At 43.9% G+C, this 15,446-nt stretch overlaps 1 protein-coding gene across 1 annotated transcript; it reads right to left on the bottom strand.

The window, feature by feature from the left end:
- Positions 1-280: 280 nt before the first annotated feature.
- Positions 281-1,944, bottom strand: nog2 (noggin 2). Its single transcript, XM_063482095.1, has one exon. The coding sequence runs from the start codon at positions 1,614-1,616 to the stop codon at positions 981-983; it is 636 nt and encodes a 211-aa protein (XP_063338165.1). The 5' UTR covers positions 1,617-1,944; the 3' UTR covers positions 281-980.
- Positions 1,945-15,446: the final 13,502 nt, after the last annotated feature.

Genomic DNA, 15,446 nt, shown 5'->3' with positions numbered 1-15,446 from the left:
CACGAATATTGCAAGAATACTTCAGCGTCATCGCTCTGATATGTGAAATCTCTTCAGTCACCCCGAATGGAAACCAGTGAAACGTATCTCTGTGGCAAGGAAAGATTTTTACAGCTTAATGAGACATTTTTAGATAGCTTTTTTTTTTTTTTACAGTGTACACGCCCCTTTGGATATACACAGTGGTGTAAGCATGGGTTGACACTAACACATGTTGAAAAGATGGACTTTATTGCTAAAACGTGTAACCATAACATGTACACTGATATGTTGGGGTTTTTGTATTTATTTATTTATTTTTTTGTCATTTTTAGAAATATTCAAGTAGACATCTCCCATATTTTTTTTATTCTGGTATACTCTGCTATTCTCTGTCCTTATGCTCTATACTCACAAATCGTTAAAATAATAAATAAAACGTACAGATTTGTTTATTCCTACAATACTATGTATTCCAAAAAAAAGCTGAGTTCACGCCTTTATATATATCTTTAACCTCAACTTTTCTTCTTCTTTTTTTACAATTTAATTATTATTGATATTAATATACAAAAACTCTAGGCAGCATTGCAGTGAAATAACAGTCAGCATCAATGTTCAGTTGAAGAAGAAGAAGAAAAAGGTCACCTCTTGGAGAAGTGTAGCATATGCAATCCATTTTCAATGTCTCTTAAAAATATCAACAAAACAAAATGCTCCTTCCTCACGAAGTGCTCGTGTTCCCCTCCGAAAAAAAATGTCAGGGTTGAGAATAAAATATGGTCCTGGTTCAATTAGAAAAAATAGCTGCATTTTTCTTAAATATGTACAATGTTGGTATTTCACTTAAAATGCTATATAAAAAAATAGATTTGCTATGGTGCCCACCTCTGTAGAGAGTTAACAGTGCAATAGAAACCGTATTTCCAGTCCACTCCCCCGTCGACCACCACCACCACCGCCGCCACCACCACCACTACTACTTCCTTCCTTAGAGAGAATCAGCACGAACACTTGCACTCTGAGATGATTGGGTATTGCACCTGTATCCACGTACAGTATTTCTGTTTTAGAAAGCCTTGACAATACCACCGGAGGAAAATCTTGGTGATTGACTTGACGGGTTTGCAAGACATCCCCTCGGGGAAGGAGCACGAGCGCTCAGAGAAACAGTTTCCCTCTTTGATGTAACGTGGCCAGAACCTCACACCCAAATCTTTCCAGGTGTACACAACCGGGCAGTGCGTATAGGTCCACAGCCACTGCAGGAATTTCCTACGGGCTTTCTTGCCCACTTTTACCCGCTTTCCATAGGGGGTCTCTGTGAGGTCCAGCTTTTTAATATCGTTGGGCATGGGCCCCTGCGGCTTCACCTGGTTATCTGGCGCGGAGAAGTTCACCAGCATGGGGGGGCTGATGGACATGAAGTTGGGGTCAAAGTTACTGCCGAGTCTTTTCCTCAGAGTCCTCTCGACCAAGTCCTGCTCCCGGGGGTCGTACTCCGGGTCCGGGTCCTCCTTCAGGTCGGGCACTGGGAGGTGATCGCTGGGCGAAGGGCGGAGGCGAAGGTAATGCTGGGAAACTCCGAGGTGAACGCAAACCAGCGCGTAAACGAACAGCGTTTGAGAGAAGCCCATAATTCCTCTTGTTCAACGCACGGGCTCTTCTCGCGTGAATAATACTCAGTTCTTTTCCCGGTTACTGTGTTCTGTGCAGTCACCAGCCCGGGGCTTCATAAATAGTAGAAGTTCAGTCACCAGCAAGGCGATACTTTTAATAGACCACGTCGGGTTTGAATGACATGGAGCGGAGTGCTTTGCTTTTTAGGGCTCCTTCAACTTTGCAATTTACCCGCTGATGCAACTGTGCAGCATGGAAGCGGGCTACCCCGCTCTCTGCAGAAAGAGTTAAGTCAAAAAAAAGAAAAGAAAAAAAGGGAAAACTCGAGCGCCTATTCACGCTCTCTCCTGCTTCACCCCGCTCCTCAGATTCACTTCGGGTTTCTCTCGGTTGTCATGGTTACCCCGAGGACTCGAAGCCACGACGAAACTGTCTGCACTGGATGACAGCGGCCGAGGCGAGAGCTGCATGGACTGAAGTGTTTTCTGAAAGGGACAGAATAGATCCGGAGCTCCCGGGAGAGAAGGGCGCACAAAAGAGCACTTCACCAAGTTTTAAATGTCACGCGCCCGGCAGCGATGGCTGCCTTGGCCAATGTTATTTTTACGCACGGCTTTTAGAAACGTGGCTTCTCTTAACGTCGCCTGGCGCTCTCAGGTTTGACAAGGTCCCAGAGCGCACAGTCCACGGACCGAGGAGAGGGGGGCGGGGAGTGGGGTAGTCTCTGCAGCCAGTCTCCTGCGGTATTCCAGCCCGTCGATGCGCACTTTCCCTGAAAATGACAGAAAACTTGGAGGAGCCGTGTGGCACAATCTCAGTTTTTTTTCAGGACGCAACAGCCGCTTATCTTCCCAGAGGATGTTCCAAATCGCAGAGCAGCCCGGTTTTACATGTAAAAGTCTCGCTTGTAATATTCCCACAGAACTCTGGCTTTTGCGTGTAAAAATAAAAGAAGAAGTAGAAGAAGAACGATGAAAACACAGCTTTCCAGCGAAATGCAGCCTCACTGCACGTGAAATGCAAACTGCGTAAAGACAGAAAACGTGGTTGGGTCAGAGTTCCTCTCAGTGTGGCATCGCTGAATCTTCACAACACCAGCAACAAAATAAAAAAAATAAATAAATAAATTCAAATAATATTAATTAAAAAAATCTTCTAATCGCAATGTCGGTGCATGACGAGAGAGTCCATAATCTGCTTTTTTGTTCCCCGGTCTATGAAAGCGGTCAATTCCTTAGGGAGCCTCTCTCCTCCTTTGATAACTGGGTACAGCAGCTACTAAGTCGCTCCTACTTCAGGAGTGTGAGAGACTTGGCGCTGGAGCATTTCTTTGCTTAGGCACACTGTGTGTGAGTGTGTCTGTAGCGAGTGGTGCTCAGTCCCAAGTTAAATATCCCCCTCCGACGGTACAAAGTGTCAGAGGGGCCTGCCCACCCTGGCCACTTTCACTATGATTGACAGCCCCCCCCCAACCCTCCCCTCACAACGTGGAAAATATCAGCCACAATGAGGATCAACTGGGTCCTAAAGCACCAGCCCTTTTTTTTATCGCATTTACCAGCAATATTCCCAGACACACAGGATAATACAAGATGTTTTTTTAACCCCTCTCTCTTTCTTACACACTGTAAGTATAACAGCAGCTGCTTCTCCTGCGGTTTTCATCAGCAGAGTGTCTCTGATGCACTAATAGGTTCAATGCGCCGTCAATACTCGGCTGAAGTGTAAAAGAGTTTCGTGAACTTTCCCATGAAAATGATGGGAAACGTTTGGTAGCTTGTCTGCGGAAAAGGGGCATCACATTCCACCTTTGTTCATCGGGATTTGGGTCTACACAGGAATTGGCCCGTTGAACTCAGGGGTCACAAAATAGGCGCATAATTAAGGGGCTATAAATGGCCGTGGATAACTAAGCGGTACCTTTCCCATGCTAAGCAGTCATTAGAGGAAAATCAACAGTCATGCTGAACGTTTTTTTCTTCTTACTATTAAACTATGTTTATTTTCCCATAATCCAAATTAGAACTTACACAAACAAGTGAAATTTATTGATAGTCAAATCGCTTAAACATGTTCGGTAGACGCACTAAATTGATTCAGGAGCCGCGTTGAAGTCGATCTCCATTCCAATGAACATTTAAACATTTTCAAAACTTTAATAAACTTAAAAAAAAAAAGAAAATGTAAACATGCTTTGAAATTAAACTTTGCATCAAAAGCTGGTCAAACTTCATCAGGACGCGCTTGCTCTGAATTTAAACCTGACTCTTGGTTTCATTTACCTACGCAGTCTGGATAGGCTGTGATTGTGCTTGTCTTTTGTAGTAGTCACTAGAGGGCGGTGAACTAGCATGGTGAGGACATGAAGCCAGGGGCTCCCCAGACTCGCCCTCACAGTTTGACTACTCATGTTTGAGTCCATGGGGAAAGAATGTTCACTCGTAGTTAGGGTGCAGCTCAAGTGAAATTGCTCAGCAGCTCTGTAATCAAACTTCTAAAAGACTCCACTGAGGGCAAATGAAGTAGTTAACTGGAATCATACTCACTAAGAGTATAATATAAAAAATTCCACAGTTGCGAGATGGAATAATTTTTATCACAAGAAGTGCTGTAATTTCAGTGTCTTGCACAGTTCTTCAACTTCATTATCCAGGTCTAACCAGATGGAAAAGTTGCCAGCAGTCTTTGGCATCCTGTGAGTAAATTCCCTCTGACCCCCTCCTAACATCTATCCAGACACACAGAGTCATAATCTGGTTAATGATTAGGGTGCCGATGTAGACAGAACTCAGTGGGCTGCAGGGACAGTGAGGCTGAGCCGGCTACTGTAGTACCGGCCTTTCCCATTGTCTTCCTCCACAGCTCTTGGTGTGCTGGACTGAGAGAGAAACCCCATGCCGGGAGAAACACTTCCTCAGTCCCACGCCCAAATACTCTAGAAACCCAGCAATGAGTCAACCCCCATTTACTGGCTAATTACTGGAGATAAAGACAGGGAAAGAAGAGAGGAGGGGACCGGTGGACACAGTGGGGAAGGGTCGAGGTGATGCTGAGCATGTGTGGTGGTGGTGAGTGGGGGAGATGGCAGAGGGGTGGTGGTGATGAAGAAGAAGATGGATTCACCAATGGGGTAAGGGTGGGGGTGAGAGGGTAGTTTTAGTGCTGGATGACAGTTTGCTGTGGAATGGCTAATTAAATAACGGCGTTAAAGGACCCCGGCTCGCTTTAACGAAGCCCGTCAACCTCTGACGAGCGGGTCAAACTATGGAGGAGAGAGCGGGGAGGGGGACTGGTGCTGAAAATTGGCCTTGTATAACAAGGGGACTTAGTCCTTTGGTTGTGCAGTGATTGTTCACGCTCCCTTAGGCCTCAATAGGGCGCATGTGAAGGGGTGCTGGGGCAGCGGGGGTGCCCTAAGGCATAGATTTGACTCCCTTCTCCTTTTTCTGCTATGAATGCTATACAGACATACACTCCCACACATAGCACACCACAAACACTTACACACACTAACACACCTACAGCTCCATACAAAGGCCTCTACCCAAGGTCCAGACAGGAGCTTATGCACTGCAGGGGCACAGCAAGGGGCAGCCCAGGCCAGACTGGCCGACTGTGCCCACTGAGGACTGGTAGAATGGCACAGATGGGTGGATGGAGATGGACAGATTGGAGAGGAGAGAGAGGGGGGGAGACTAAACATAAGAAACTCACAAACTAAGACGACAAAATATTACCTGTCAGAAGATTAATTAAGGAAAGTCATGGAATTTGGCAAGCTGCTGTGGCTATCTGTGGCTTGAGTGGCAGAGATAGAACAAATCCCAGAGGCCACACCCCATCAAATAAAAAGATATGCCCGGAGAACGTCTCATAATTCATTTTGTGTTGTGGCATCTACAGCAGAACACTCTCTGATGGGACTTTGGCAGTCTGACAGATTTCAGAACCAACCAGAGCCTGAACATTTTGTTTTTTTGAGCTGTCAAATCAGCAGAAGCATTTTTCAGTATTTCAGATAAATATTTGCAGAAACGTTGAGATTAGAACAACGTCTAATGTGTTGGAAAGTCATTTTAAATGTGCTTGATGTGACGTATTATGGCCTTAGACTTGCGAGACCTGCCTTGCAGCAGCATACACAGAAATGCTCACACTGCAAATACATAGCTTTCACCATTGCTTGTCAATATTGCAGATCCCTTTATTCCCCGCTGCCCTGTCATCTTCTCCAGGCTTACTCCCCTCTTCCTTCTCCCCCATATTCGACTCTGTCTCCGAGCTTTAACTGAAAGCAGATGGCTTGGGAAGCATGTCAAAAATCTGTCTCCCGTTAACACTACTTTTGAAGGCCCCCCCCCCCCCCCACCCCCCCTCCCTCCTGCTACATTTTTTCCCTCTCCCCTAAAATTCATCATAAAGTTATTTTTGCAAAAATATCCAGTAAACAGCATCAAAGTGATATTTTTCCCCCTTTTCCTCTAAGAGAAGAAAAGAAAGCTGAACTAAGTGTAAGGCTTGTTATTGAAAGAGCGCCGCGCCACGCTGTTGTTCAGTCTGAAGTCAATCTGAGCAGGGCCCCGCATCCTTTGTGTCTATTACGGCATTCCAGTCGCGATGGATAAAATGCTGCTCCACGCGTGATCAAAAGCTGTGATTAATGGTGATCATATCGTAGACAGCTCATTGGCTTTGTGATGTGACGGCGGGGCCCACTTTGAACTCTGAGACTGAAGAACTTGAGCTAAGCCAGGAAACTTTACTGTGGCACAAGCACTGTGAATATGAATGTTTTTCTTTAGGTTTTTGTACGTGTTCAGTCACTCATTACCAAAGCTGTTCAATACCTGAGTTTTCCTTTTTATGAAGATTTCGTATGGCGGTGCACATGCAAAGGACGGGGCCTGAAAGCTGAAGTCACATTTCTGTCGTATTGACAGCTAATCCTAAAAAAAACAATCCTATGATCGGAAAGTGAAATGAAATTGGAAAAATTAATCTTCTTTTACTTTGTTGAATGCAGTGTTCCTATTGAGGAAAAATTAAGCTCCAGCAATAACAAACACGATGCTGGTTTTTCAGCTGTGATGTCACCCATTGGCTGGTGGAATCCCGCTTCTTTGGAAGAGACAAAGTTGCCGCTCACTAATGCAAAATACTAGAACAAGAATAGGCAAACTTAAATATTTTTACATTTGGTGACCAATTACAAGCAGCTGTTGTGACCAATTTGTCACGGATTAGTTGAGCGTGCAACACCCTCGACCTCTGAGCAACCATGTTCAATCTCAAGGTGATTGCACAGGTCGCCTGGTGGGAGGCAACCTGTCTTCTGACAGGCTGCAACCACTCTGCTATCTGCGTACAGATAGCAAATTAACTCTGTCTTATTTCCATTCAATCCGATGTCATGGCACAGCATGTAATAGACACCGGCATGTCTATTACAAACATTATTAACATATTTACATTGACATACATATTAGCTGCCCAGCTTAATTGTTTCTGACAATTAAGGAACCTGGAATGTACGTCATACGTTTTTTGGATACTACCGACTTTTTGTCTTTAAATATATTGTCTCCCCCTGCTGGTAATGCAACTTCTGCATGCATGTCCATTTCACATTCTGGAATTGCAAGCATGAAATGGACATGGTGGACCTGCATGTCTATTACACGTTTTGGTGTGATACCGAGTTTTTCCATTTTATTGCCATCTTTACACAAAATACCTCTGAAGACAGCAGCTGATCACAAGTTGATCAAAGACCTCAGAACTTTTACCAACCTCATAAATCAAGAGAGAATATTAGACTTCTGTGCAGTATTACATAGAGCAGTCGCCCCCTGCTGGGCCTGATAAAGAACTTAGCTTCCTTTTTCTTACCAACATAGTAAATGGAGCCAACAGCCACATAATCACAGTCTGATAATAATGTCATTAGCTTTTAAAGTAGTCATAGACCAAAGTATTTGTGATTACAAGTCATAATGATTTGATCAAATGTCATGGTAACTTAAAAAAACAGCTTATTATAAGAGAAAAAAACACTGGACCTCAGTGTGGCATCTGTGTAATCTTTAGAGAACTTGCCAACATTTTTCACACGACCTGAAAACGTGTTTGTTTCGGCACAACAATGAAAATAAGGAGATCGCCCAGTTGGGGTGGCTGTAGCTCAGCATCTACTAATCAGAAGGTTGGTGGTTCAACCTCTGCCTGCTCCAGTCTGCATGCCAGAACTCCTTGGGCAAGATACTAACCCTAAGTTGATCTCCAATGCATCCATTGGAGTACGAATATTTGTAAATGTTAGAGAGCACTTCTACATAGAAATAGTGCTTTTATGAATGGGTGAATGAGGCATAAGGTCTTCTAAGCAACACGTTTCACGCTGCTAAAAAAAATTAAAAGCTAAGTTTCTATGAAGGACCTGTTCACAATAATTGAATATAGTGTTTTCACAGTTATGCTTTTTATTGAGTTTATAATTACTCATCATCATCATCATTCTGTTTTTATTAGCTTAGAGCAAACCCTTCAGATCTATATGGAGAAGGGTTAATATAGTTTGAATTCAGTGACCGCACATCTACATCAAATCCTACAAACTCCACCTCTGAGTTTTCACCATCAATGAAAAGTTTGAGTACTATTACTACAGATGACTTTAAAAAAGGACCTCTTTCAAAGAAGACTTTATTATTATAAAGTAGCTGCAGTTAAGCAGTGAAAAAAAAACGTGTATTTAACTATTATGTGCTTGTTTCGGCGTTTGTAATGGCCTAGCTGGGTCACTTGGAAATAAGCATTGTTGGTTTCCGTAAGTCATTCCCATTTTTCTTCATGAATCGCTATTTTCCTGTAATGACGCCTGGCAGCTTTTAATTGGCTTTGGCGTGCCCTCACAAAATTCCAGGGTGATTACCCTTATTCACATCGTGTAAAGTTGAAACAAAAAGAGGATCTCAACAGTTTGAAGCATCCCATGGTCTTCATCTATCCCTCTCCTTTTATATTTGATGCATCCCCTTTTGGAAAACCCCAAGAGTGCCCCCATCCTTCCTCTGTCATATCCTCCTCCTCCTCCTCTGGCTCTCCCACCGTCCCACCCTCCCTTCTTGCCTCCTCGGCCCCCCTCAGATCAGGGAGTGATGAGGGCGGAATTAAATTGATCGCCACCTTCCGGAAAACAACAGGAAAAAACAGCGCATTCCAAACGCCAGGAGGGCGTTCCCCCTGGTCTTCCCTATGGCAGGATGACATCATTGGCCGGCCGCCAACAGCCTGGAGAGAAGGAAAGGCTGAGAGAGAGAGAGAGCGCAAGACAGAGCGATGAATAAAGAAAGCGAGGTGAAAATAAGTAGGATATACGAAATGTCAAGACTCAATGGTGTGTCAAGTGGTGTGTGAATTGGATGCCATGGCAGAGATATGAGAGCCGCAACAGTGTAGTACACCACAGTTTGTTTCGACACTTAAATAATGTATTTTCAATCTCTGTGAATGCTAAAGCTTTAATCTGTTATTCTAATCTCCTTTTCCATCAGTGAAATCGTTGTTGGCACACTCTATCGATCACTCCCTGGATGCTTGTTAACGGTCTCGATTTACATGAGAAGAGAAATGGAGAAGCAACTACAATGGAATAAAGACTTTAAATGAAAACAATTTGGGTATTTCAAATTCTGCTGTCCCACTTGAAAAGATTACATTTTGAAAAACAATTGTGTTTCAAAATGTGCCATTACCCCCTTTTTTATCACTAACTAAAGAGTAATTTCATGTAACCACATGTCTTTCAGAAGCTCTGTCCAACTTAGGTAAACCCTGACCACAAGTAACTGGCAATTCGTTCATTCTCCCGACCACTAAGCCATTGTGTTGCCACAGGCCATCTTGTCGAAATGAAACAGTTTGCCCACAGCCACTGACCACAACAGATGTTCCCTTGCCCGACGCTCTCCGCAGCATGTGTGTTCTGTTGAGTCTAGAGCCAAGATACTTCCATGGACTGGCACTGGGTAACAAAAACAAAGGGAGGGAAATTCTACGATGGCGTCTCCACCAGTCTGTGACGGGCTTCAGAGTGAGGGCGTCCCATTGCACGGACGTGACGGAGTGCATCAGTGTCATGACCCGCTCTCTTTTGGGCAGTTCTCCGAGTGATAGTGCTGGGATCCTGGTGCCCTTTGGTCCTCTAGTGTGCTTGTGGAACAAGCAGGAAGGTACAAGGGTGACGGCCTGCCCAGATGCCAGGAGGACTGGGAAGGCTTTGGGAAATGTCTCGCTGGTGTGTGAGCGCGCAACACTTCTGCTTGGGGGGTTGCCTGCTTGGTTGGGAACTGGACGGAGAGGGATGGTGTCTGACAACAGCCCAAGTGTGCACTCAGTAAGCTCGTTTGTGCAAAAGATGTACCAAATGTTGACTCACACTGGTTTGCTAATCAGCAGCCACAAGCCCCTGGAGCCATGTGTAAACAGGAGCGTCTGCCCTTTTTCTGTCACCTTAGGGGGGAACAGAATTAGGCTTGAGAGAGGCAGGTAGGCATGAAAAGTGAGAGTAATGAAGTGCCAAAGAATTGAGATATTAAATTGGTGTGGCAGAAGAACAGCACATCAGTAAAATTCCCTTCGACCTCATTAGAGCTAAAGCCGAAACACTCTTAATGTCTTAATCAAGGATTCAAGATCCATCCCACCCACCTTTCACTGTAAATAAGAATCTTTTCCTAATTGACTGCCTGCTGAAATAAACATTAGTGAAGGAGTAGCTACAGACAGCAGATTCCCACAAAAATGATTTAAAAAACTGATGCAATGAAGCCGACTTTAGGTAGGAAAAACTTCTTTTTATATCAACATGCTAGAACTGAAGTTAGTGCAAAAATGGTGTGCGATTCTTGTTCTTTAATTCTTCAATTCACACTTTTCTGGCTCAGTTAACCTTAAAACTAGTTGCACTATGAAAGAGGAATCAGAAGAAAAGATAGCTCCCTCCATACACTGAGCAGGAGGCAGAAGCTGTTAAATGCATTTACACTCCAATAACTTTCACAAGTCAGAGGGACGTGAAGGGAAAGAGAAAGGGAGAAAAAGTAGATCCATAAAGAGCTATGGATACTATGGATCTGTGCTGGTGTCTGCTTGATAGCCAAACAGGATCGCAGTTGTGCCAATAACCTTGCTGACCTTACTTAAACTTGAATTTGGCCTGATGACAGGTCATGCTTGTTTAAGTCTACTCTTTATTACATGTCCAGATCAAGACACCCTTAAATTCAAAGTGCCACAGCAAACAGTGACTTCAACAATTTTGGCAAAGAAGAACGTCGTGGCATGTGCAGAGCGCTGATCTCAAACCCTTTAACATCTTTGGGATGAGTTGAAGGCCAGATCAGACTATTTTTCCAGAGAATTAGATTCAAATGACTTCATATCTTGTAATTCATGTGCTAATATTCATTTGTATTACAGGAATTTAATATCGAAGTATAAAATATTATCGTAGAGGTCAATTCATTTTATATAGTAATGTTAAGACCCTATAATAATAGAAAGAAACCTCAACATTCAGGCGATCCTCTATGATCATGCACTTGGAAACAGTGGGAAGTTTCCTTTTACAGGAAGTAGGAACCACATTTTCACACCTTCTCAATTCAATGCAGTTTTATTTATACAGCACCAAATCACAACAACAGTCACATCAGGGAGCTTTATATTGTATAGACCCTACAATAATACAACAGAGAAATCCCCAAGAATCATACGACCCCTATGAGGAAGCGCTTTGGTGACAGTGGAAAGGAAAAACTCCCTTTTAACAGTAAGAAACTTCCAGCAGAACCAGGCTCAGGGAGGGGCGGCCATCTGCCGCTACCGGTTGGAGAAGGAAGACAGAACAAAAGACATGGTGTCAAAGAGAGCCAGATATAATATAATAGATATAATAATAATTAATGATTAAATGCAAAGAGGTGTATAAACACATTTTGAGTGGAAAAGGCTACACCTATTGTAGCGCAACTAAGGGAGGATTCAGGGTCACCTGAACCAGCTCTAACTGTATGTGTTAGCAAAACAGAAAGATGTCAGAGGAACGTGAAAGGAAAATTTACTCTGTTTACTGTGGTCTGAATCAATTAATGAGTTTGTAAACTTGAAGCCTTTCTCCATGATTTGGTTTCTTTTCACACAGAAAAAAATACAAGTGAACTCCAAGCGAACCAAAACCTGCCACTACAAACCACATGAAAATGTTTAGTCCGCTCATTGGCCAGATGTGTGTGGGGTGAGAGTGACAAAGGTAAATACAGGAATAAGGTACTGGGTTCTGCACTACTGGAGAACACAGAGAATTCATTTCACGGCAAGGTGCTATCCTGCACAGACCTTTGCACATTTTTACACATAGTACCTTACTGCATCCCAGAATACAAACATACGTGGACGTTTTTTAGGGTTCACACCATACATGAACCACTCTGTAGTTCGTCAGGAACAGGAGCGAGACCAACTCATTTAAAGTGTATCTGTGCAGTTGTTTACTGGTCTGCACCCGAGTGTGATTACTGTGTTCACATCTGCACAAGCGAACCGCACCAAGGGGAGAAACAAACCAGGGTTCAAGTAAAACGGACTAAACACTGGGCCTGAGCGACCCAAGTACCATTCTTTAGTAGTCCTGTAGAGCATTTCCTTTTTTTTTTTTAAATAAACTATTATAAGCTGTAGTTAAGTTTTATAAACTTTAGCTATAAACTAACTAAATTCCCTTAAAACCTTAAAGTGGACCTGATTTATGTTTGCATGATTTGTACCTCAAAATATTCCTTGCTTTTCATTTACTAGGCCCTGCAGTTCATCCACTACTTGAAACGACCTACGTTTTTAAATTTGCATTTGATATATCACACAGGTATCTATCTAATGCTGCTTTTCTCAAGCTTCTTGTCAGTATAATTCTGAGACTGTTAAGGTGTTCGATGGAGGATGTAATTGTGAACGTAAAAGTGTAATGAGACAGAGAGAGAGCGAGACAGAATTCAGGAGCCGGGCACCTCTCAGCGTCTGTCTGTTAACAGCGTGTGCATCGTGAATGTGTGTGTATGTGTTAGTGTGTGTGTGGTGTAATTACAGCCAGGTCTCCGGCATGGAGCCCAGTAGAAGTATCGTCAGTCTGTCTGTGGCATGTGGTGGTGGTGGTGGTGCTGACCTCTCCTCTCCTCCTCGCTCACACAGGTGATAAGAGCAATGCTGTTTCACTGTCCACGTATCAGAAATTAATTGTATTTATTTTAAATGAGCACTGACTGTTTTTATTTTTGCTGGCATTCAGTGCTTTGAGTGTATTGTGGACTGCATGCTTATTGCATGTTAGAAAGGCAAAGAAACTAGCAATCGGTCAGCTCCAGTCACTATTACCTGACACAATGTCCGTGTTGGTGTCACTGTCAGCCATTTCTAACTTGCTGCTCTCTTGGAGTCAGCCTGCATTTCTACTTTAAGGGTTGCTTGAATAAAAGTCGGTTATTTAGATGGGAAAGTGAAGTCATGTTGGATAATTTGAAGGCGTCATCTGCAAATCATATGTGCCTCTACCGTTTGTTCCAACATTAGGCCGAGAGGTTTTAGGCACAGTCCAGTTGTATTTTGGTGCAAATTTGCAGAGCTGGTTTTACATATATAGCACAGGTTATAGACTGCAATAGAGGTGAAAATCAGCTTTTTGTTTAGTGTTTGGTCGGTTGACATTAATGTAGGGTTCTGGTTCTCAACCAGGCCTTGAAGTGAAGCTGAGATGGAGGTGTGTGCCGCACAGCTCTATTATTTCTGCGTGAGCGTATTGATAACAGCACCCAAAGAAGCGTGTCCGAGAGGCCGTCTGTAAATTGTGCGTGTCTTTGTTTGCGTGTACAGTCTGTGTGTCCCAGCAACCGCGTCAGCGACGAGGAATGTCACAAGACATCGCAAATCCTAATGATCAACATCGTGATGCTGTGTTACATGTGCTGCGTGGTTAGTGCGCATTAACCCAAGGCTGCCTCTGTTGTGGTGAGACGAGGGTTTCATGCCAGGCATCGGACAAAAAAATAGATGAAAGTGCTCAGAGGTGACATTCCACGGGAAGTCATTTTATTCCTTTGAAAGTTGAATCAAAAAACGTGTCAGTGACAGTTTGCAGTGGAAACATTTGAAACCGCTTAAATGTCTAAAAATGCTGATTCTTTGATGCTTTTGAAATGCGATTCTATAATCACTGTGGAAGGCGGGGGGAAAAACACACACACACACAAAAGCACAAAAATTTAAGTCGACGCATCTCCAGAAACCACAATGTGTCTAAGTGTGAATGGCAGATAGCTCAGGTAAACATGTTCAGAGTGTGTGTATGCATATTTGCACACCCCCCCCCCCCCCCCCCCCCCCCCTTCGAAACCCCCTTCCCAAACGCATACACACTGCATCCAGGGGGATTTATTTGACCCCTTATTGCCAGCGGTGAGCCTGTGGTGGAGATGAAAGCATGCCTTCCCAGTGTGGCCCCAGTTTCTATAGCTATGGACACAGGCTCACACTGGTCAGGGACAATAGAGGGGCCCTGCCACTCGCCCCTTGCCAGAGCCCTCTCCTCTCCCCACCCCATCCGTCACCGCAATCATATTTTCAAAACAATAACACAGCCGGGGTGGGAGTGGGGAGAAAGCATGATTGAAGTGTGTGCATGTTTGATCTGCTAGTATGCGAGTGTGTGTGTCTTTTGTGCGTATATACATGTGTGTTGTTATTTTTAGGCACGCGTTTGGTTTCAGGCCGAGTGCGAACATGCTCATTTGACTTGTGTCTGTGGCTCCGTGCATGCAGTTTAAAAGCAACTGCTTGCAGGCATGCATTTGTGTGTGTGTGTGTGTGTGTGTACAGATGCAAGCGCGTTGGTGAGTGTGTGTGTGTGAGCTGGGCCTTTGATGGCATGGCCGGAGCGTGCCTAATGTGACTGCTTGCTGGGGTGGGGTGGAATCAGAGGGGTGGCAACGTTGAGCTTCTTGCCCTCATACTGTCTATCCTGCAGCAGCCCAATGCTCCCCCGCAAACTTGAAAGGACCAAAGGAATCCCCCCCTAAACCCCCTTGACAACCCACCACTCCCCCACCCTGTGTTTCAGAAAGCATGACATCATCCTTTGCACAAAGGCGGCTGGAGAGGTGGTCAATATGGATGCACAAACGGGCTACAAATTAAAGGAACGCCAATGTAAAAAGTTTTAGTAAGTTTTTGGGTCATTGGGTGCCACCAGAACAAATGTTTGGAGAGTTAAAGATTTCCTCACTGTAGAGTTCAAGGATTGTTCTTGCTTCTAAATCCTAATATTTCCTTTTTCTTTCTTTCTTTCTTTCTTTCTTTCTTTCTTTCTTTCTTTCTTTCTTTCTTTCTTCTTTTTTTTGCTCTGAGATACCTTTCGATATATCTTTAGTTCTGCTGACCCTCTTTATTCAGTAACCAAGACTGATAGGAAATATATTGCTTTCAGGTCCAGACATAGGGTTTTGAACTGAGCACAGAATACGTCTTGACAGATTCTTTTGCTGCCCCTTCCTGCTCTCACCAGTGTCTGCATTTCTTTTTGTTTCTGTCCACAGTGTTGGCTTACCTCGTACCAACCTTCTGGCAACTCTGCTTGCAACCAACACTCGGAGAAAACCCAAGCTGTTATTTTCCCCAGGGAGACGGACGCTTGGAGGACAAACAAATCGCTTCAGATCTGTGCAGTTAATGACCAAGGGTGAATGCTTAATGAATTTTCTTTTTTTTTCTTCTCGTGTGACGGGAAGTTTTATATTAAG

The sequence above is a fragment of the Pelmatolapia mariae genome, linkage group LG8 (assembly GCF_036321145.2).
Source record: "Pelmatolapia mariae isolate MD_Pm_ZW linkage group LG8, Pm_UMD_F_2, whole genome shotgun sequence".
Classification (NCBI taxonomy): domain Eukaryota; kingdom Metazoa; phylum Chordata; class Actinopteri; order Cichliformes; family Cichlidae; genus Pelmatolapia; species Pelmatolapia mariae.
The sequence above is the reverse complement of the archived record's forward strand: the minus strand, read 5'-3'. Positions and strand labels throughout refer to the sequence as shown.

Bases quoted from the DNA above. Each gene is read 5' to 3' on its own strand.
- nog2 (XM_063482095.1), bottom strand. From the start codon at position 1,616: ATGGGCTTCTCTCAAACGCTGTTCGTTTACGCGCTGGTTTGCGTTCAC.